The sequence below is a fragment of the Pipistrellus hanaki genome, assembly GCF_964339955.1.
Source record: "Pipistrellus hanaki genome assembly, chromosome: 5".
In the NCBI taxonomy this organism is placed as follows: Eukaryota; Metazoa; Chordata; class Mammalia; order Chiroptera; family Vespertilionidae; genus Pipistrellus; species Pipistrellus hanaki.
The window spans coordinates 996,588-1,019,562 of record NC_140507.1 but is presented as its reverse complement, the minus strand read 5'-3'; the positions used below and the strand labels follow the sequence as shown (position 1 = coordinate 1,019,562).

The 22,975-nt window shown below is 62.8% G+C and overlaps 1 protein-coding gene across 1 annotated transcript in view; it reads left to right on the top strand.

The window, feature by feature from the left end:
* Window positions 1-22,975, top strand: part of GNA12 (G protein subunit alpha 12) — a 37,006-nt gene that overhangs the window by 11,155 nt on the left and 2,876 nt on the right. The window contains exons 2-3 of the mRNA XM_084886192.1: window positions 9,801-10,016; window positions 20,439-20,489. Coding sequence (XP_084742318.1) covers window positions 9,801-10,016; window positions 20,439-20,489 — 267 coding nt within the window. The remainder of the gene's footprint in view (window positions 1-9,800; window positions 10,017-20,438; window positions 20,490-22,975) is intronic.

Genomic DNA, 22,975 nt, shown 5'->3' with positions numbered 1-22,975 from the left:
CCCGTTCCAGGGCCCCCTCCCGCACAGGCCGGGCCGACAGGCGTCTCAGCAAAGTCAGCGTCTCCGGAAGCCCGGTCAGCAAGCACCGTGTGGGCACATGTGCTGTGTGTGTGCATGTGTGTGCTGTGTGTGTGTATGTGTGATGTGTGTGTGAGAGTGCGGTGTGAGTGTGTGTGGGTAATGTGTGTGTGCTGTGTGTGTGTGTGTGTAATGTGTGTGTGCTGTGAGTGTGTGTGTGTGTGTTCTGAATACTCTCACTGTGAATAGAAAACCTCCCAGGAGCAGTCGGGGAGGAGCACCAGTGCGCAGGTTGAACCGTGTGAAATTCTCATGTGTGACCCTCTTGACCCAAAAAACGGCAGTTTTGTGCGGCCCAACCTCACCTTCCAGAGCCCTGTCCCTCGGGCGAAGGAAGGGGTCCCAGTGCTGCGGCCCATGGCGCATAGCAGCTCGCCGTGCGGTCACAGCTCTGCCCGTGCGCACATTCCCCGGCGGCTCCGTCTGGCGGAGCTGGTGGCACGGGCGTGGTCCGTCTCCTCAGGCTCAGCTCTGGGAGAAAAGGGAGTCTGGCCTTGGCTGGTTGCTCAGTGGTTAGAGCGCCAGCCCTGGGACTGAGGGTGTCAGGTTCAGTTCCAGTCAAGGGCGTGTACCTGGGCTGCAGGCTCGATCCCGCCCTCGTCAGGGTGTGTGGGAGGCAGCACATCCATGTGTCCCTCACATCAATGTTCCTCTCTCCCCCCTCCCTTCCGTTCTCTAAAAACCCCTGAGTGAGGAATAACAGAATTAAAAAGTAGGAGTAACAATCGGGAGCCTTGCTTAGGTGGGCACAGGCTCCCGGGCGGCTAGTTTCTCCTGCTCGGGGACGCCAGAAGTGGACTTGGGAACTGAGCTCGGAGAGTCATGCTTGCACGTGAGCAGAACCCCACGGAAACCCCGTGGCCCCGGTGCCACGCTCGGGGAGAAGCACACACGCCCTCGCGGTGCGGGACAGCGTGGCCCGGGCCTGTGTGACACCGGGAGGAGGGCAGGAGCCGCGGCCTCCGGGGCCTGCGTCTGGGGAGCAGGGTGGGGGTCTCGTTTTAATGCGTTTTCCGCCTGGGCGTGCCTCGGCGCTGCGTGGCGGTCGTGGCGTCACAGTGCGAGAGCCTGCAGTGGGTGTCATGGTCACAGCGACCCCGAGACCCTCTCCCTGCGGCACCCCCTGAGTCACGGTGTCCCACGGGGACTTGTAGGGCTGTGACTTCACTGTGGTCTGCGGCGTGCTCGGGGTTTTGTGGTCCTGAGTGTTCTGAGGGTGTGTCGATATTTGCTGGGCGGCCACGGCGTCTTCAGCGTATTTCTTAATTGGAAATGGGTCTTGTTTCTTAATTCTCGGTAACTTCAAGGGAAGCCCTCGTGCCAGCTCCCTCTCCTGTGCCCGCTGCAGCAGCCCCTTCCCGAGGGCGCCCTCCTCACCTCACTTCTGTTTTATTTTTATTTATATTTATATTTATACTTATAACATATATTGTTATTGATTTCAGAGAGGAAGAGAGAGGGGGAGAGAGGAACATCAATGATGAGAATCATTGATCTGCTGTTTCCTGCACGCCCCCTACTGGGGATCGGGCCCACAACCCAGGCCTGTGTCCTTGACCATGACCTTCTAATTCTTAGCTCTACACTCAACCACTGAGCCACGCCGGCTGGGCTCTCACTCGTGTTTTTATTTTTTTAAGTGATCTTTTTTAGATAGTGCTTTATTTGGGAATGGCTGCAACATCCTGTTACTTTATTTTTTTTTCTTTATTGATTAAGGCATTACATATGTATCTTTATCCCCTCATTGCCCCTCCCCACCCCCTCACTCATGTTTTTAAATGGCATTCTTAAATTATTGGGTAAAAGGAAAATGTTTTAAGTGTGTTTTTGAAGTAGATGAAAAGACTTAAATCTTGAATTAAGTCTTCTAAAAAAAGAACTTTGCCCCGTGTTTTTATTAGCAATATATTATAATAAATATACATGGATAGTCATTTTCCTTGTATATTGCTTTTGTGAATTTAGACTCAGGTGATTGTTTCTTTAATTATGGCTTTTATTCCCAAATGGTTTTGGTATTGATCCTGCCCTTTAACGTATCCTCCTAATGTACTCTAAATGCCGAGGAATATGCTAATTATCCGTTACACCTGAAGCATAACAACCAATGGTGCAGAGACCAGACCACAAGCAGGCAGTGAAGAGCTACAGGACAGACGGGGCAGGGCGGCCAGCTATGGGGGAGGGGCAGCGCACAGAGCTGCAGGAGGGCAGCAGTGACCTCCTGGTGCACAGACTCCTGCGCAGGGCTACTCGTGTTCTTTTGTTTTTTTAATATATTTTTTTTTATTTCAGAGAGGAAGGAAGAGGGAGAGAGATAGAAACATCAGTGATGAGATGGAATCATTGATCGGCTGCTCCTGCACGCCCCCCACTGGGGATCGAACTTGCAACCCGGGCCTGTGCCCTTGGTCTGTATCAAACCTGATACAGGAGTGCAGGTGACTTCAGTCCACAGCCGACGCCCTATCCACCAAGACAAGCCGGCTCCGGCAGGGCTGCTCATTTTATATAAAAGAGGAAGCACCCTCACTCAGCCACAGACACCCGCGAGTGAGAGCCGGCGTGGGGCCGGCGTGAGCTGGCGGTTCCCGGCGCAGTCATTCCCACTCCCGGCTGCAGCCCGGGGCGCCAGTGCCTATCGGTGACGCCGGCCGTGCGGGGCACTCCAGCCCGTCAGACACAGGAGAAAGGACATGAGGTGTACCCCCACCGCTGGGGTAAGAGAATCCAGCGTGCCCCCCAGAGGCGATGGGGTGAGAGGCGGTTTGGGGAGCTGGGTGCAGTGTGGGAGCTGGCGATGGGATGGGAGGCGGTTTGGGGAGCTGGGTGCAGTGTGAGCGGTGTGAAGCCTTTCCCTGGCAGGGCAGTGCCCCTCACACCGTGGCGCCGAGGAGAGAATGCCAGGAACAAGCGTGCATTGAGTATAAAACATACATCGGTGGTACCCGGCTGGTGTGGCTCAGTGGTTGTCCGCCCATGATTCCTGGTCAGGGCACATGCCCGGCTCCATCCCCAGGAGGGGTGTGCCTGTGGCAGACACCAATGATGTTCCTCTCTCATTGATGTTTCTCTCTCTTCCTCTCCTCTCCTCTAAAAAGTCAATGAAAACGTGTCTTTAAGAACCATAAGTGAATGTGGGGGCGGGCAGTGACCTTCCGCGGGTGGGAGGAGGGAGCCGGCTCCGTCTCCGGAGGAGCCCTCAGCGCCTCTCTCGGCGGCGGCTGCGTGTCCCCGCGGCGCACCGCCGCCTGCCGCCATCACCGGGGGTGCAGCGCTGCCCTGTGCTCACAGACGCTTCCGAAGCTCCATCTCCTCGGTAACTGGGCGTCCAGCCGACCGAACACAGGCCGCTTTGAGGTCCAGGTTTGCCTCGATGCCGCTCCGGGCGCTCCGGGCGCTGGTGGAGGGGTGGTGCTTGCGCTGTGTCCGGCGGCGGCGGTCGATGCGGGAGGAACAGTCACGGGGCGGGTGACTTCAGGGCGCTGCAGAGGCGGGTGCTCGCCCTGTGCTCCTCAGCGGCAGAGGTTTCTGTAGCTGACCCAGCCCAGAGGATCAGCGCCACCTCCCTCGTTCTCCTTTCTTCTCTGCTGTGCCCCCCGTTCCCCCCCGTCCTGCTCCCTCCCAGCACTCCCCCCAGCCCCCCAAACCAGCCGAGTTCTGACCTCAGCTGGGAGACCTTGGCTGGCTCAGAGGCACTGTCCTCAGCCCACACTTGTCCTTGGGGCCGAGACTTCCTGAGATAAGCGCCTTTTTATAGCAGCAGCTGCCTCTCCCTCTGCCTCCCGTCCCCGGGTAACTGCGGGGTAACTGCGTCGTACATGGAGGGAGGAGGCCGCCTGGGCCGGGCGCTGGCCCCTCCGGCTCCAGCAAAGCCCCTGCGATGTGTCAGGCGGCGCGGTGGTTGGGATGTGTCAGGCGGCGCGGTGGTTGGGATGCGGGAGGAACAACCACAGGAGTGCGGGTGACTTCAGGCTGCAGTAGAGGCGGGTGCTGTGCTCCTGAAGGATGGCTGCTTATAATCTCTGACCGACCTGGGGCCCGGGGAGTGTGAGGTCGGGCACGGTGGGGCCCTCGAGGGGCGTCTCCGAGGCAGGGCCTTCGGTGGAGGCACAGACCCTGCGTGGGGGCCGGCTTGTCTGCCGCCTTTGCAGGTCCCTGTCTTTCCTCTCCCCTGCGGCCTCGCTGACGGTGTGTGTGCGTGTGTGGCCAAGGTTCCGTGGGAAGCGTGGTCTCCGTGGGAAGCCGTGGTCTCCGTGGAAAGCCGTGGTTTCCGTGGGAAGCCGTTGTCTCCGTGGGAAGCCGTGGTTTCCGTGGGAAGCCGTGGTTTCCGCGGGAAGCCGTGGTTTCGTGGGAATCCGTGGTCTCCGTGGGAAGCGTGGTCTCCGTGGGAAGCCGTGGTCTCCGTGGGAAGCCGTGGTTTCCGTGGGAAGCCGTGGTTTTCGTGGGAAGCCGTGGTTTCCGCGGGAAGCCGTGGTTTCGTGGGAAGCCGTGGTCTCCGTGGGAAGCCGTGGTTTCCGTGGGAAGCCGTGGGCGATGGTGGTGTCGGCTTTGTCCGGTGGTTCCGTGGTGGCACCAAGCAGATCAGACTGTCGTGGTCCCACCTCTGCTGTCAGGAATCCTCACTGCAGCCTGAGAGGCAGAAGGAGAGGGTGGTCCCTGGGCCGCCCCCGAGGGACCGAGACCCAGGCCCCTTGTCCCTGAGTAGGTCACGTGCCGTGCAGGCCTGGGGCTGCGGGGAGAACAAGCCAGACCCGGAGCCACCCTCGGGCCTCCCGTTCCCGGGGACAGAGCGAGGACGAGTCAGGCTGCGCGGAGCTGGGGCGGAGGCCGGGGGCGCTCAGGCGCCACGCAGGCCCTCGCTGAGGCTGACCTTTGCGTGGCGGCTGTGGATGAGGGACGGGGGCATGGGGATCCTGGCAGCTGGTTTCAGGCACCAGGAGCCAGCAGGGCAGGCCCCGGGCAGACGCAGGGAGGCCCTGGCCCAGGGCAGGCAGGAGATGAGGAGGGCAGCGGGGGCAGGGGCCGCGGGCTGGGTGCGGGGTCGGGGCAGAGGGCCTCCGTGGAGACCGGAGCACCTACCCTCATGAGAGAGGGTCGGTGGGGCTTGCAGAGGAATGCGATGGTGGCTGGTTTGAGAATGACCGGAGGGGACAAGAGCTGACGTGAGGAGAGCAGCGAGAAGCTTTGCAGGAATCCAGGTGGGACGTGCTGGTGGCCAACCAGAGCCTGAGCACGCGAAAGGTAAATGTCACAGATTCCATCGGGAGCGAGACCAGCACATCTCAGATCTCAGATGTTCTCTCTAGATAGCGCTGTTTTTGAGAACAGACCCAGGCTGACACGCTGGGCGGGTGGGCCGGGTGAGAAGGGGAAGGGAGGGAGCCGTGCAGATCCGTGGCACGGAGCAGGCGTGGCGCCCTGTGCGGCGCGGGGCATCGTCGGGCATCGTCGGGCATCGTGCTCACTGCGGCCGGGGCTAACGCAGCGGGCTGCGCCCTCCGTGCCGCCACCTGGACCCAACGCGGAGGAACGTGAGTGTGAACTGTCATCGCAGGGAAAGAGACAACGTTCTCAGCTGTTAACACCAGTTCCCTCCAGCAGCGATGTTTGCGAGGCTCATTCGCTTCTCTGTATCGTTTCCTCTACTTCCTACAGTAAAAAATAGTGTTTTGCGCCAGGACCGGTTTGGCTCAGTGGATAGAGCGTCGGCCTGCGGACTGAAAGGTCCCAGGTTCGATTCCGGGCAAGGGCATGTACCTTGGTTGCGGGCACATCCCCAGTAGGGGGTGTGCAGGAGGCAGCTGGTTGATTTTCTCTCTCATCAATGTTTCTAGCTCTCTATCCCTTTCCCTTCCTCTCTGTAAAAAGTCAATAAAATATATTAAAAAAGAAAAGAGAACAAAAAGGAATAACAGTTTTAAAATGGAAAATAAGCAGGACATCTTAGTTCTTCCAACAAAACATAGGTCAGAGATGGTGAATGTTGAAAATAGATCAGGTCACTACTTGAAACCAAAAATTGTAGTGGATTATAATACAGGAAAAGCAGCAGTTGATATATCTGATCAAATGAGTGCCTATAATTATGGAATAAAAAGCTAGCCTTTGAGCTCCTACTAAATACTGCTGTTCCCAATGCTCATTTTTTAAAAATATATTTTATTGATTTTTCACAGAGAGGAATGGAGAGAGATAGAGATCTAGAAACATCGACCAGCTGCCTCTTGCACACCCCCTACTGGGGATGTGCCCGAAACCAATGTACATGCCCTTGACCGGAATCGAACCCAGGACCTTTCAGTCTGCAGACCGACGCTCTACCACTGAGCCAAACCGGTTTCGGCCCCAATGCTCATATTTTATTTAAAAAGATTAGCAAGAAGAATATGAGCATCACAGAATTTCGGGGGAAATTAGCTATCCATCTAACTAATTGTTGGGACAAAGAAATCTCAAGTAGCAGTACTGTAAATGTACCTCAAATTTCTCGTCACAAACTGCAACAGAAACTGGAAGTTCGAAGACATTGTAAAAAAATGCTATGAAGAGGATGCAGCACGATTTGGACGAGATATTGCCAGAAAGTTGACAAAACAATTTTAACGTTCTGTGAAACCTGCCCAGGACAGCCATTCGTGTACACGGTGTTTTAATAAGATCCATTAAACATTTTTTTTTGTGACAAGTAATATTTAGGTCCATTCTTTTATGATCTCCAAATTATTTAAAATTTATTAATAGAAGAATATGATAGAAGAATATAAATTGTATATTTCCAGACGGAAAGTATAGTGTCAGTCACCAGTGACTGACATGGCACTCAACGTGTTAAGAAATGTTCCCGAACAGCGGTGCAGTCCAACTGAAATGTAAAGTGAACCTCGTACATACTTGACCCACAATAAGCCCGGCTCAGTGGTGGAGCATTGACCCATGAACCAAGAGGTTGTGGGTTCGATCCCCAGTCAGGGCACTTGCCCGTGTTGCAGGCTCAATCCCCAGTAGGAGGCAGCCACTGGATGTTTGTGTGTCATGGATGTTCCTTTCTATCTCTCTATCCCTCTCCCTTCTTCTCTCTCTCAAATCATTGAAAAAAAACACGTATTTTGAATTGCCCACACTGAGAAAGGTAAAAGAAATAAGTAAAATGACGCATTTTAATAATGCAAAATATCCACAATATTATAATTTCAACACATAATCATATTTAAAAGTTGAAAATGCTTCCATTTATTTTTCGTGCTAAGTCTTTGCAGTGCACTGTGTGTTTCTAACACATCTCAGTGGGGACTGGCCCGCCCCGCCACCCACAGCCCCGGGGCGAGGTCTCAGCCACGCTGCTCCGACCGTGGTGAGGGAAGGCGTTCGCTGTTTGTAAAGCAGGGTCTGATCTCATCTCCGCTGAGTTCACCAGGCGTTCGGCATGTCCCTGCTCCTAGATCTAATTATTTTAAAACGCATTCTAGAAAGAACCGGAAATGTGTGTCCTCCGGCTCAGTTCAGATCTCCTTCGGAAGTCCATGCCTGCTCTGAGCCAGCCCCCTGCCCCTGCTCTGTCCCCCACACACCAGCGAGGTGCGGGAAGTGTGGTTAACACAGGCACTCCGAGGTCCTGAGCCACGTCCGGCTCACGGTGACCTTGGCACGGTACTGCGCCTCCCGCGGCCGAGGTGGAGCCAGCCGGAGGCGGTGGGCACCGAGCAGTGTTTTCTGGGGCGGGCGCAGTGTGACGGCGGTGACATGCGACTGGAGCGTCTCAAACCGCCTTTGGGATCCCTGCATCTGCCCGTTCCACACCTTGGTGGAAGCTCAAGGCCTGTGAGAGATGGCGTGTTCGCGACCTCCGAGCCTTGGTTTCCCATGACATGCCAGGCCCACGCCTGCAGGTGAAGCGTGGGGAGCTGGCCGAGCAGGCCCCTTCCCCGCAGGCTGCAGGTGGGCGGCCCCCAGGAGGGACTGGTGAGGAGCAGCCGGTCCATGGGAGGAGGCGAGGCCTTGTTCCCGAGAGGAATGGGGGGGGGGGGATCAGGAGGCCAGCAGGCCTGCCCTCGAGCTTGGGGACCCTCTGTCCGCGGCTGCTCTCCTATATCGCGTTGCGTGCGGCCTCTGCATAGGACCCAGGACCTGCTGTGTGGCTCCTGGCGCAGGTCTCCATCTGGGCCGGGCCGGCGGCCAGCCACCCCCTCGGGTCTCAGCAGAACCCGCTGTCCGAGGGCACACCCGGCCCGCTTCCTCGGTGTCCCTCCAGGCTCCGGAGCAGGCCTCAGGCGCCCGCCCCCGCCTATCGGCGCTCTCTGAGGGCAGCTCATCCGGGAAGACCGGCTCTGACAGAGTGGAATTAACACAGTGCATTGGGGAGTGAGGGCACAGCGTTTGCGATTTTTGGTGTCCGTCCAGTAAAACCAGAAACGCCCCCAAAATCTACGTCCCCAGCCGACAGGGAACCCGTTCCGTGACTGGGAGTGTGAGTCCTGCTTACAGACTGTCTTACAAATGTGTGCTCGGCCAGTTCCGGGTGCCGCATAGTCGTGAGATGAAGTCACCGCGGGCTCGGGCTTGGCTGTGTGTTTGGGGACCGGGTGACACGTGTCGCCGTGGGAACAGCCCTCCCTACTGAGCTGGCCCCAGGCTGTTCGCAGGGCAGTCAGCCGTCCTCGGCCCTCACCTCCCTCCCTGGGCTTTCTGTGAGGAATGGGTCTGTGGGCAGTGATCGGGAAGGGGCTCTCCTGTCGTGCCCGCTGTGCCATCGCGCGCGGCGGCGGCGGCTCTGCGCGGTGATGGTGACGGTGGTACCACTGTCCGCTCCGCTCCGGAGCCAGGCTCTCGCTGACAGGAAGCGGGCCGGAGGGGCGTGGGCGCAGACCCCAGCAGGAACCACCGGGCCGGTGTGGATGCTCAGGTTCCCCGCCAAGAACTGTAAAGGACAGAAGAGACATCTTTTCCTGGATGCCGCTGCCCTCCAGTGAGGAGACTACGTGGCAAGTGAGCGGTGGCGGCCTGGCGTTCCGGGCGGGGCAGCCTTGGGGAAGGGCCCCCTTCCCGTCGGTGTGGCTCCCGCCTCCATCCCCGGGCGGGAACCGAGCGGCCGAAGCAGAGGGTCCGGGTGACGTGTGAGTGAGGCTGGGCGCCGGAGGCTAACCTCTCGTGTGAAGAGTCTGGTGGTCTGACTGTGCGCTGTGAGCTGCGGGGCAGGGCGGGGGTTGGGGGGTCCGGAGCAGCGGCCTCAGCCAGGAGGCCTCTTTCTGGGGTTCTGGGTGGGGGGTCTGTTGAGATGTCGTCAGAGACAGTGGGGGATGGAGGCCCCAGGGGATGGGCCGGGACAGGAGCGCGGAGCACCTCTCTGCCTGTCCCCTCGCGACAGGCCTGACGCGCTGCTGCCACTGGGCATCGCCGCTTCCCTGGGGTCCCGGCAGCCCTCCTGCTGTGCGTGGGGCGGGCAGGCGCCGGCAGGGAGTGGCCCCGGGGAGTGCCCCCCGCTCCACCCGCTGTGGCCTCCTGCCGTGCCAGTTCAGTGCTGGCTCTGCTCGGGGTGGCCACGTCTTCCCCCGGTGAGGGGCAGCCAAGGGCACACGCCGCCTGGAGTGTGACTGCAGGCACAGCGTGTCCCCGGGGTACGGCACCCGCGCCCGAGGCCGGTGGGTGGCAGCGGACAGCGGGGTCCTGCTGTGGCGGTCTGGCCTCTGCAGCTCACTCCTCCTCTCCTCTCCTCTCCGCAGGGCTCCAAGGTCCTGGTGGACGCGCGGGACAAGCTGGGCATCCCGTGGCAGCACTCGGAGAACGAGAAGCACGGCATGTTCCTCATGGCCTTCGAGAACAAGGCCGGGCTGCCCGTGGAGCCCGCCACCTTCCAGCTGTACGTGCCCGCCCTGAGCGCCCTCTGGGGGGACTCGGGCATCCGGGAGGCCTTCAGCCGCAGGAGCGAGTTCCAGCTGGTGAGTGGGCCGGCGGGGGCGGGGGTCCTCGGGGTGGTGACCTGGGGCCATGTCCTTGGGTTCCGCACAGGCACAGGCAGGTGAGGCTGCCTTCCCCCACAGCTCGCCCGGCACCCAGCGGGCACCGCGTGGCCTCGGTGTCCGGGGAGCGGATGACGCGGGCTCAGCCGGGCCTGTAGGCTGGGAGGGCTCCGAAGGGTGAGAGAGGTCACTCGGAGGTCGGGTTTGGGTCTGTCTGTGGTGGGGTGATGCCCCTGGGACCGTGCCCGCTGGCGGGGTAGGGCCTGGGACACACTGCTCACCTGCTCCTGCAGCAGGTTCTGCTCAGCATCTTCCCCTTCGCTTTAAGCCTGAACCTTTCAAGACGCGTGTTCTCGTCACTTAGAGTCACGGAAATGTGAGTGCTCCCTGGAGAGGCGGGCAGGCCGCACAGAGCACAGCGGCGGGAGCAGGAGGGCACCGCAGGGCGGCCAGGAGCCCGTGGGAAGTGTGGGGAGGCCTGGGAACCCTCCGTCCCTATGCCACCTGAGCTGGCGTGCAGCGCGGGGACTGTGGCAGGGCGCCATGCTGGGCAATTGGAGTTCTGAGCAGAGAGCCTGGAGGTGCTGAAACACCAGGCGGCAGATCCGATCGCAGGTTTCCAGAAATCACTGCCGGTGTGCAGGGTGCGCTGAGGGAGGCGCGGGCCGGACACAGAGAGCTTGGACACGGGCGGAGTGGTTTGAGACTGGACCTCAAGTGTCACTGCTCCTGGGCTTTGCACAGCTTTTGCTTGTTGTCTCGGGCAGAGTCGCCAACCTTTAGGACCTCGAGGGCCACCCATTGGCGACCGCTGGTCTAGAGCCTCGTCGTCTTCAGTATTGGACCTCGAGCAGCTGGGGAGACACCAGGTGCCGAACTGCCTAGTGGTGGAGCGGGCGTACTCCCCGCCCGGCTCTGCCAGGGGCCCCAACCGGAGCAGCAGTGCCCGCGGCAGGGCGTCCACTCTGTCCGGCTCTGCAGCCCATCGCTCCGGGAGCAGCTCCGTCCCTGTGGGCTGGGGCGGTGACCCCGGAGCTCAGCTGGCAGCCTCTCACCTGCCCTCTGTTGCCGCTTGCTCAGGCGTGGGATGACATGGCCCAGGTGCGCCTCGGCCGCTGGCTTCGCTGCTCGGTGTCCGCGAGCCCGTTCTCATCCTCCGCTCTGTGGCCAGGGGCGGCCTGTGCTTTCTCGAGGCTTCGTCCTGGGGCTCTGGAGCCGGAGCTCCCAGAGAGGACGTTTCTGCTCAGAGCAGTGTCTTCACACCTGGAGTCCAGTGACACTGCTGTCAGTGCGTGTTCACAGGAATCGAGGCTGCGGAGTCCCGAGTGGAGGAAGGCCGGCCGTGCGGGCTGCCTTGTCGGCGTGGAGGAGAGGTGCCCGTCATGGGCAGCTGCTGCTGCCTCCTCAGGACCGAGGAGTGGGCAGCCCGGGGGTTGGCCTGAAGCTGGCTGCGCGGTGTGCTAACTGCGGAGGGGCCCTGGGGTTGGTGGCCTGGCTCCTAACACGCGCTGCCACCCGGGCGTCAGAGCCCTCGGATGCCACGTGCACCGCCCAGGCCTGACCCTCCTCCCACCCTCGCCCAGTGCACGTGGGCTCTTTTGGGGCCACACACCACAGGCCTGCTCAGGGCGGCGGGGTGGGGGGTTACTGCCTGCCCCTTTGCATTCCCGAGGCACCTGCCAGGTGCTGCATGCAGCTCCCGCTCCTCAGGTCGCTGCTCCTGCCCCTCTAGCAGGCCAGGCCCCCCCCCAGCAGGCCAGGGCCCTCCCAGCAGGCCAGGGCCCTCCCCCAGCAGGCCAGGGCCCCCCCCAGCAGGCCAGGGCCCTCCCAGCAGGCCAGGCCCCCCCCCCAGCAGGCCAGGCCCCCCCCCAGAAGGCCAGGCCCCCCCCCCCAGCAGGCCAGGGCCCTCCCAGCAGGCCAGGCCCCCCCCCCCAGCAGGCCAGGGCCCTCCCAGCAGGCCAGGCCCCCCCCCCCAGCAGGCCAGGGCCCTCCCAGCAGGCCAGGCCCCCCCCCAGCAGGCCAGGCCCCCCCCCAGCAGGCCAGGCCCCCCCCCCCCCCAGCAGGCCAGGGCCCTCCCAGCAGGCCAGCGCAGTTAGCCTTGCTGCCTTTGAAACGCATCTGTGCTTTTGCTGCTACTGTTTTCATCCAGTTTTGAAAACTCTTCCCAAACCTTCGAGACACTGGGGGCAGGGCTGGATGGGGACGGGCTGGATGGGGGCAGGGTGGTAGCAGTGACAGCATCTTTCTGTAAGTCCCTGGAGGCCCCGGAAAACAAAGAGCATGGTGCTAGGAGGCGGCCGCTCTCTAGCTGTCTCCAGCTGCTGGCAGTGCGGGGGTAGCTGGTGGATGGGGGAGACCGGACGCAGCAGCCTGCTGGCAAAGGACAGTCATGTTCCCGGGCTGGTGGGACGTAACTCTTCCGCTGTCCTGAGGGCCGCTACTAGTCCGCCGCCTCCTCACCCTGAGTCTCACCCAGGCCACCTGGCTGTGGCCGGAATCTCCCTCTTCTCCATAAAGACGACTTCCTAAAATACGGCCATCTGTTGAAACCAGTTTGGCTCAGTGGTAGAGGTCTGTCTGCAGACTGAAAGGTCCCAGGTTCGATTCCGGTCAAGGGCATGTATCTGGGTTGCGGGCACATCCCCAGTAGGGAGTATGCAAGAGGCAGCTGATGGATGACTCTCATCAGTGTTTCTCTCTCATTGACGTTTCTAGTTCTCTATCTCTCTCCCTTCCTCTCTATAAAAAATCAATAAAATATATATATATTTTTTAAATGGCAATCTGCGGGTGTAGCCTAGAGAAAACAGCGGACCCCGGGGAGGGTGGTGAGGGCAGTGCTTCATCGATGCTTCATGGGGTGCAGTCTGGAACATTCCAGAGACTCTGACTTAGAAAGAGTGGTGGCTGCTGCTGGCGGCAGGTAGAGCGTGTGCTGGGGAGGGTGTGCCATGAGGCAGTCACAGAGGGTTGCATGTGACTGTTTTCCGCGTGAGAAGCTCAGAGCCCACAGCCTGGGTGACAGGGTGAGTGACCTCCCAGGGCCCGGCCTGGTTCCGGCCACAGGCAGTGCTCGGAGTGCGTCAGACAGGAGGTGCGGGGGAGAGTCACCCCTCCTAGGGCGCCGCCTGGTGGCCTGGAGCACCGCGGCCAGCCACGAAGCTCACCGCGGAGCCGGTCACGTGGCCCTCCCAGAGCGGCTGCCCGCGCTGCAGGCTGCCCGGGGTGATGGATCCTCGGGGATCCCTGGGGGCACACGGGGTTTTGTGAGTCTCGCTCTCCTCGGAGTGAGGAGATACAGACAGACGCTCAGTGAAGTGTCACGTATGCTCATGGCGACACCTCGCAGCTGTGCTCCGCCTGTATGTCTTTAATTTCATGGAATCCATTCATTCAGCACATATTTGTGGAGCAGACACCATGTGTCCGGCGTGCTCACAATCCTGGGAAAGAGCGGCAAACGACACAAACAAGTCTGTGCCGGGGAGACAGCACCTACGTGAGCAGGGAGGGGTGTGCACATCCGTGACGTGTATTCTGTGCCGAGAGGAGAGGAGAGCAGGGAGTGGGGGGCTGTGGGCAGGCAGCCTGGCCGGGCCGGCGAGTGGCCGAGAGGGTCGTAGCAGAGCTCGGTGCTCCCACGTCGGCTCCCCTTCGCGGTGGTCGTGGGGCTGAGAGTGCGCCAGAGCCGGCCAGGCCTTCTGCTCTCGGGTGGGTCAGGGGAGAGGCTGGGCTCTGGGGAGGTTTGGTTTTATCCATTAGGGTCCCTGGGACAGTGCGTCAGGAACAGACGGAGGCCTGGGGTCGGCTTTGCAGTAAGCGAGGTGACAGTGTGGTGGCTCAGATCAGCGAGGCGGTGGGCGGTGAGAATGGGTCAGGTCTGCGTCCTTAGAACCCAAGGAGCTCCCCGCGTCTCACTGCCCCCCCCCCACCCCCATTGTTGCTCATGTCAGCCTCAACTGAGGCCCATCACCAGGATGCTGTTTGGGGTTAGGGCAATTTTAAAAAAATAAATCTATGCTTCTCAGTGAATGTTCCCTTTTTAAAAAATATATTATTTTATTGATTTCAGAGAAGGGAGAGGGAGAGAGAAATAGGAACGTCAGTGGTAAGAGAGAATCATCAGTCGGCTGCCTCTTGCATGCCCTCTGTTGGAGTTTGAGCCCACAGCCCTGACCGGGAATTGAACCAGCGAACTCTTGGTTCATGGGTCACCGCTCAGCCACTGAGCCACGCTGGTTGGCGTGAATGTTCCCTTTTGAATTTTTTTTTTTTTTTTTTTTTTTACAGAGAGGAAGGGAGAAGGATAGAGAGTTAGAAATATCGATGAGAAAGCAACATCGATCAGCTGCCTCCTGCACACCCCCTACTGGGGATGTGCCCGCAACCAAGGTACATGCCCTTGACCAGAATCGAACCTGGGACCTTTGAGTCCGCAGGCCGACGCTCTATCCACTGAGCCACACCGGTTTGGGCTGAATGTTCCCTTTTGAAGAGGAGCTTCACCTACCGGCTGTAGTGCAGCATGTGGTCAGATAGCTCAGGTTTGTGAAGGAGCCCCCTGCTTACTCCTGTCTGCTGAGCCTAAAGCCCGCTCCGGGAAACATCCCGAAGTCTCCACTGGAGACGGTGGAACATGCTGCTCTGAGAGGCCGTTCACTGACACCTTTCAGACGTGCTCTCTGTCCCGGCCGGCACCGGCTGCGGGTGCTCTGCTCCGGGCACGTCCGTGTGGCTCCGAGGCGGCTCCCGGGGCAGCGGGCTGGGCGCTCCGCCAGCAGCGTCTCCCTCGGTGTGACCCACTCAGGAGGGAGGAGGCTGCCCGTGCCCGGCAGAGAAGAGGACAGGGCGTCCCGCACAGTCCGGGCGCGGTGGCTCTGGGGGTCGGAGGCAGCTGGCCCCTGTGGCTCTCGGGAGGAGAGCAGTGAGCGAGGCCCCCTGCAGCCCTGGCTCGCCCAGGGGTGACTCAGCGCAGGTGGCCGGCCCGCCAGCCCTCCGTGCTGCGTGTCCTGAGCACGCGTGGAGCGGAGGCGGCACTGAGACCGGAGGCGCTGTGTGAGCTCCTCCCGCCCAAGGACCGCACAGGGGCCGCGGGCCGCGGGGCGTGCGGAGGGGCGTTGACCAGAGGAAGGATCCCTGCCGGCGGCCTGCTTCTCCGCCGGAGACGCAAACACACCGCCCGGGCGGGGGCAGCCTGCGCTCGGCTCCTTCCCACTCCCCGCTCCTGCTGGGCCGCGCCTGGCACTGGTGCCCCCCAGCCGGTGTCCGCTCTGAGCCCTCACTCGCACAGCAGAGCCTCCTTCGGCGCTGGTGGAGGGGGGGCCTCCGGGAGGTCGGGCCGGTGTCTGGAGGCCAGCAGCCAGGGCGGAGTCTGAGCACAAGCGCCCTTTATGCGCGTCTGCCCCCCCACTCCCCGCCGTGGCGGTCTCCCTCTGCGCCCGCCACAGCGCTGCCTGGCTCAGGCCCTGGCACAGGGAGAGCTCGGAGCCTCCTGCCCCCTTGTGCCCTGAGGAGGGGGAGGGGTGACAGGGAGCAGCCAGTGAGAAGCACCCTGACCTTGGCCCCGCTCTCCCCGGCGAGGGGGTGGGTCAGGCCCCCCCGGCAGCCAGGCCGCCTCGGGATGGTTGCCATCCTGGAGCCGACCCCGGCGTGTGGCCTCTCTGGTCCGTCCGCGTGCAGGGTGGCCGCTGCCCCGCACGTGGGCATGAGAGCGGCCTTCGGGGCTGCACGGCGGTCTGCCCTCAGGCAGGTCGATCCCAGGCCGTGGCTGCCCCCCGGGAGGCGGGATGGCGCACAGGTTGGGGGGATGTGGTAAAGCGAGTCAGGCGCATGGCGCAACCTGGCGGGACCTCCACGGAGAGGCTGCTCCTGGCGCGTGGTCTGTGCTGACGGCCCCGCCATCTTTCAGGAACCTGGTGGGGGCATGTCCCAGCTGGCACTGCGAGGCCCCATCATGCCTCCTGCACCGACCGTGTGCAGCCGGCTTTCAGCCTCCGCCAGAGCGTGCTGGCTTCGCACTGCTCCGTGCGGCTCGGCTGGCGGTGGGTGGGCCGCCGTGGGGAGGAGGGAGAGTGTGGGTGTGGTGTTTGTGGGTGGCCGGACAGCTGGACGTGCCCAGAGTCTCCACGTCCTGTCCCCATTGGCATGGCAGATGGGGACGGCGAGCAGGAATTGAACTGTGGTCTGCAGAGGGCCCCACCTGTCCACCAGCGGGGGGCAGTGTCCTAGTGCTGATGCTCACATGTACCAGTGCTGACACCTCATTCCCAGCCTGTGGGCAGCTGTGCCCGGGGCGGCGGTCAGCAGATCCCGGCCTGCAGAGGGGGGTCCCAGGAGTGTGAGCGGACGCATGTGTGCGGGGCTGGGAGCGTAGAGAAGTGATGATGGGAGACAGGCCCGGGGACCTCAGGGTGCTGTCACCCCTTCCTGTCACTGGGCACGCTCAGTGAAAAGCACCCTGCCCTGCGTGGGCCTCAGTGCTGCCCCACGCAGCTGCCCTCACCATCACCTCTTCTGGCCTGTCGTGTCCTCTGTCCGTGTCCCAGACAGCTCCTCTGTCCGTGTCCCAGCCTGGGGGCCTCTGACCGGCCACCTCCCAGCTTCTGGGCTGGGACTGTGTGGCCGTCTGCAGACGCCCTTCTCTTCCCTTCCCTCGGCTGTGCGGCTGGAGAGGGCTCCCACGGCGAGTCCCGGTGCCGGCAGAGGGGCGGCTGCTGAGGCCTGTGCTCCTGTGACTTGGTTTCAATTGTGTGGTTCTGGACCCAGAACCACCATCTGTCCCTGCGTGCAGCGTGGCTGTGCCAGGACCCGGCTGCCCTGCCGGAGCAGGAAGCCCATCTGCAGGCCCCCAGCAACTGTTATGGGGAGGGACCTGGGCCGGGGGCTGACAGCCCTTTGTCATCCGGGCCCTGCAGGCGAGGCCTGGCGGCCCTGGAGGGGGCGGGGTGGCAGCTAACTTACTCCCGGAGATGCTGCTGGAGGAAGGGCACCGGGCTGGAGGGAGGCGTGGGAAGACTTAAAGGGACAGTGTCCTGCTGGTACGTGCCGTGCTTGATGGACCTGCCAGGCTGGAGCACCCTCGGCCTTGCCGTGGCCACAGGTGTGCGTCCTGCTGTGGGGCTGACCGGCGTGGCCTGTGGCAGGTCCTCGTCCAGGCGGGTGAGGGGAGTGAACAAACGGTAAACGGGCCCACACGGGGCAGCACTACTGAGCGGCGGCCCGAGTGGCGGGTAAAGTGAGCTCGCGCCCTCAGGTCCCAGAGCTCAGGCACCCCACACCTCGTTCCCCCGGTTCCCCTGGTCCCCGAGGAAGCGCGGGGAGGCGGGAGAGAACAGCCAAGGGCTGGTGCCCGCACCCACAGGGTCCGGCCACACGCTCCCGGCCCCTGGCTTGCGGGCTTCCCTCTGGACAGCGGCCCGTGGACCGTGCTCTGGACTCAGCGCCTCCCCCAAAGCACAGGCTCTCCGTTGTGGCTGAGCCTGTAGGACTGCGTGCTGGTGTCACTGCTGTGTGTCCGGGTCTCAGGTGGAGCCCCTGCTGCTTCCCGGTGGCAGGAGGGAGGAGGGGCAGGGGCGCCCTGTCACCGGCTTTGAGAAGCGTGGCTCAAACTGTCAGTTGTTCAAAAGCCCCGAGCCGTCACCCTGCCCGCACCCCCCTCCCCGGGTCCTCTCGGCTGCCACCTGCACGGCCACCCGCTGGCGTGGGCTCGCCACTGGGTTCCCTTCCTGGGTGTCCCCGCCTGTCAGCCCTGACCGTGCCGAGGAGCCACACGCGTGCCCGTGGGCGGGTGCCGGGCCTGCCCCAGGTTCCGTGGAGGTTAACGCCCTGGGGGCAGTCGCTGCGCCCTGAGAGGCTGCAGGTCGCCTCGGACGCGTCTCGAGGTCACCGCTGTGTTTGGAGGGTCTCCGAGGGGTCTCAGGTGCTCAGCACACCCCACCCCACGTCTCACAGCGCCACCGTGTGTCGGTGCCCTGCGCCAGCTCAGCGTGGTCTCCCGGGTGGCCCCGGCCGTGGCCGGGATGCCGAGGCCTCCTCCCCTCCTTCCCTCGGGTGCGGTGCGCGTGGCTGCTGTCACCGCCGTGTCTGGCTGCAGACCGCTCGCATGGCCCGTGTTTTCTGATTCTCTCCGCTTTAACCTCTGCGTGGTGACTCGGGCGTGGGTGCTGCGTGCGTGCTGCGTGCGTGCGTGCGTGCGTGTGCGTGTGTGTGTGTGTGTGGAGGGGCTGCTCTGTGGAATGAGTGAGTGACACGCAGCGGCTGCCCCCACGGAGCTTCCGGCTTCCGACCCACCACCGAGGGAGGGGGCCGTGCCGCGGGCCCAGGCGGGAGGCCTCGGGCTCTGCCGGTGCGCCAGGCGGCGTCTCCTGAGTGCTGGTGAAGGAGTGCCTTTCTACGGCTCATCTGCCGTCCGTCCGCGGCTTTGTGCCGGTCCCTCTTTGGAGGAGTTTATTACGGTCCTGTTTCCCGCTGATTCCTGCCTTTCAGCGTGTCTTGTGATTTCCTGCCGAAAGCTGGACATCATGTGTCAGTTGCTCAGCCACATCTCTGGCCCCATAGGCCGTGACGCTGGCTTGCCTGTCTCTGTGGCGGGGCCCCGCCCGCCCGCCAGCTCTCAGGGATCCGGGGGAGGGGGGAGGGTCCGTGCTCAGCTCCGCCCTCGCGAGGCGCGGCCTCTCGGCAGACGGGACAGTGAGGTTCCCACGTCGCGTGCGCGAGCGCCCTGAGCACGGCTCTCTCCACATTTGCGTGTTTGGAGTTTGTGAGCTTCTTGAAATCTGTAAATGTGCCTCTTTCACCCAGTTAGGAAAGTGGTGTTTTTTATACAAAAACCATTCTTCCCGCCGGCTCTCCCATCCTGTTGGGTTCCAGTTACGGCGTGAGACCTTCTGCTGTGGTCTCCGGGGGCCAGGCTGCTGTCCTCTGTGTGAATCTTTTCATTTCTGTTATTCTCGTGTCAGAGCTCACTCATTCTTTCTGGCTCATCTCCAGTCTGGTAAGTTCGCCCACCCATTTCTCCCTTTAGATTCTGTACATTGAAGTCCCACAAGCTCTGGGCGGCGCGCTGTGTACCTGCGGAGGTTTTTGTGTCTTTGTCCCTGGGAAGCATGTTTCTGCCCAGTGAACTAACTGACAGCTGCCTCGAGCTTTGTCAGTGACCCGGTACCTGGTGATTGAGTGGCGGCTGCCGGCTTTTCTCCTGAGGACAGTGCTCCCCGGCTCTCCGCACAGGAGGGATGGGTGGGGTCCTGGACACTGCGAACGTGGTCGCGGGGGCTCCGGTGCCGTCTGTCCGCCAGCGAACGCGGGTGCTTTTGCTCTGGGGACAGTCGCCGAGGTGAGACCAGTGCCCGTCGGTCCTCTGGCGTGGGTGGCAGCTGAGCGCACGCCGCCCGTGGGAGGCCGCAGTCTGTGAGCGCCGAAGGCTGGGGGCAGGCAGGCGGGAGGGAGAGGACGTTGGGGAGGGGGCTCCACAGCTCTTCCCTCACAGCTGTTTCCTGTCCGCTCCTGTCCACGTGGGAGAGCAGGGGCTGAGACAAAGCAAGGACACGGACAGCAGCCAGCAGACGCGGGCGGGCCGGACGCACTGCCTCCCCATCCCAGACCCTGGCTTTCCCCTCCGAGTGGGAGGGGAGGGCCGGCGTCAGGTGACGGAGGCAGCTGCAGGGGGGGTGCCTTTCTCCCTGGAGCTGTGGGTGCCTTCCACACTGGCCAGGCCGCTGGGGGTCGGGGAGGGGGTCGTGGGGGGGGGCTGCTTTTGATCAGCGTGCTCCGTGTGCTGCCCTCAGACAGTCAGGCAGCCAGAGGCCTCCGCTGTGGGATGGGAGCTGGTCCTTCCGGAAAGGAAGTGGACGGGTGCTTCCTCCGGGCCGCTGGGACAAGTGGGAGGATCCCTCCGAGCTGGTGGGCTGTCCTCCAGCTCCTTTCCCCGGCCGTGACCTCGCTCCTCCCTTCGGTCTCTCCGAGGTCTCGATGGCCCTGCCATGGGTGTGGGTTGTGCCGCTGCTTTTCCCAAGGCAGCCCGCCTCCCACAGAGCCTCAGTGAAGGAGCGGAGCCCTGGGCCGCGAGAGCCTGGGCCGCGAGAGCCTGGGCCGCGAGAGCCTGGGCCGCGAGAGCCTGGGGTGAGAGCCTGGGGTGAGAGAGCCTGGGCCGCGAGAGCCTGGGGTGAGAGCCTGGGGTGAGAGCCTGGGGTGAGAGCCCGGGGTGAGAGAGTCGGGCTCCGTGGCCGCTCAGAGTGCCCATCCCTATGGGCCCGCCCTCCGGCCATCCTGCTTCTCAGGGAAACGTGTGCGGCTGTCACTGACCGCTCCTCCCGTGCCTCAGCCCCCGCCAGTGCCACTGCCCGTGGGGCCTGGCACACCGGCCCGCAGCTGGCACGCGCTCTGACTGTGTCCTCCTGACAGGGGGAGTCGGTGAAGTACTTCCTGGACAACCTGGACCGGATCGGCCAGCTGGTGAGTACAGGCCCACCCGCCCGCCCGAGGCTCCCGAGAGCACAGCTGCTCGGCGGCTCGGCTCCGCGGACTGAGGAGCCGTCGGCCGGGCCACGCAGGACGGAGGGCAAGGGCTCAGGAGGGTCACCCGTTCCCCGAGGGACTCCACTCCTGCTCACAGGCCGCCAGGCCTGCGGCGCCATGGGAGGCGGTGTTCCTGCAGAATCCCTCCGCCCCACCCCTGTGCTGTGGGAGTCACACAGGTGCCAGCAGAGCTGAGGAGCCGGCTGGTCGGCTCCGGACAGTCCCAGGTTCGATGCTGGTCAGGTGCAGCCAATCAATGTCTATCCCTGTTCCTTCCACTCTCTCTAAAAATCAATGGAAAAACATCCTCAGATGAGGATTAACAACAACTAATTAATTAATTTCAAAAAGAGAGCTGCTTAAAAAGAAGTCCGTGGAACCCCGGGTGGAGCAGTTATCCCTGTGGTCCGTCTTGTGGCCTCAGCCCCGCCCCCTCCCAGGAGCAGGTCCGTGGTTATATTAGTCCCTCAGTGATATCAGAGCCCGGCTCTGAGGTGAGACTCCAGAAGTCAGAACCACCGCCCTGTGGCTCCTGGGAAACTCCGCCATTGCTGATGCCAGCCAGCCGCCAGGCAGCCGGGCTTTCCCCAAGGGTGCCGCCACTCCCGCAGCCAGGCCACGCCGGCCCGGTCACTCAGACCTCCCCCTGCGCTCCCCCTCCGGCTCTCCGCTTCCCCTGCCAGCGTGCTGGGGGTCTCTGCCCTGGTCTCCCTCCGCCTGCAGCAGGTCCCGGCCGCCCTGCGCGTGGGGGGCTGGTCCTGAGGCGCTGCTGTCCCGGTTGGCTTTGGGGAGACTGCGCCTGAGCACCCACGTGGGGGCACGTAGGTCGCAAAGGGGTGGCTCGGGCTCTGAGACTTCAGCACCGCTGCTTCTACCAGCAGCGGGCCCTCAGTATTTGGTTCGACTTCTCCGAGCCCCTCGACTGTCTCTCCTACCCGTCCATTCCCTGCTCCCGCCCCCTCCCATCTCCCCACCCTCTCTGAGCTCCGCCCCCTCCCATCCCCCTTCCTCTCTGAGCTCCGCCCCCTCCCATCCCCCTTCCCTCTCTGAGTTCCGCCTCCTCCCATCCCCCTTCCCTCTCTGAGCTCCGCCCCCTCCCATCCCTCTTCCTCTCTGAGCTCCGCCCCCTCCCATCCCCCTTCCCTCTCTGAGCTCCGCCCCCTCCCATCCCCCTTCCCTCTCTGAGTTCCGCCTCCTCCCATCCCCCTTCCTCTCTGAGCTCCGCCCCCTCCCATCCCTCTTCCTCTCTGAGCTCCGCCCCCTCCCATCCCCCTTCCCTCTCTGAGCTCCGCCTCCTCCCATCCCCCTTCCCTCTCTGAGCTCCGCCTCCTCCCATCCCCCTTCCCTCTCTGAGCTCCGCCCCCTCCCATCCCCCTTCCCTCTCTGAGCTCCGCCCCCTCCCATCCCTCTTCCTCTCTGAGCTCCGCCCCCTCCCATCCCCCTTCCCTCTCTGAGCTCCGCCCCCTCCCATCCCCCTTCCCTCTCTGAGCTCCGCCCCCTCCCATCCCCCTTCCCTCTCTGAGCTCCGCCTCCTCCCATCCCCCTTCCCTCTCTGAGCTCCGCCTCCTCCCATCCCCCTTCCCTCTCTGAGTTCCGTCCCCTCCCATCCCCCTTCCCTCTCTGAGCTCCGCCCCCTCCCATCTCCCCGCCCTCTCAGCTCCGCCCCCTCCCATCCCCCTTCCCTCTCTGAGCTCCGCCTCCTCCCATCCCCCTTCCCTCTCTGAGTTCCGTCCCCTCCCATCCCCCTTCCCTCTCTGAGCTCCGCCCCCTCCCATCTCCCCTTCCTCTCTGAGCTCCGCCCCCTCCCATCTCCCTTCCCTCTCTGAGTTCCGCCCCTTTTCATCCCCCTTCCTTCTCTGAGCTCCGCCCCCTCCCATCCCCCTTCCCTCTCTGAGCTCCGCCTCCTCCCATTCCCCTTCCCTCTCTGAGTTCCGTCCCCTCCCATCCCCCTTCCCTCTCTGAGCTCCGCTTCCTCCCATCCCCCTTCCCTCTCTGAGTTCCGCCCCTTTTCATCCCCCTTCCTTCTCTGAGCTCCGCCCCCTCCCATCCCCCTTCCCTCTCTGAGCTCCGCCCCCTCCCATCCCCCTTCCCTCTCTGAGCTCCGCTTCCTCCCATCCCCCTTCCCTCTCTGAGCTCCGCCCCCTCCCATCCCCCTTCCCTCTCTGAGCTCCGCCCCCTCCCATTCCCCTTCCCTCTCTGAGCTCCGCCCCCTCCCATCCCCCTTCCCTCTCTGAGCTCCGCCCCCTCCCATCCCCCTTCCCTCTCTGAGCTCCGCCCCCTCCCATCTCCCCGCCCTCTCTGAGCTCCGCCCCCTCCCATCTCCCCGCCCTCTCTGAGCTCCGCCCCTCCCATCTCCCCGCCCTCTCTGAGCTCCGCCCCCTCCCATCTCCCCGCCCTCTCTGAGCTCCGCCCCCTCCCATCTC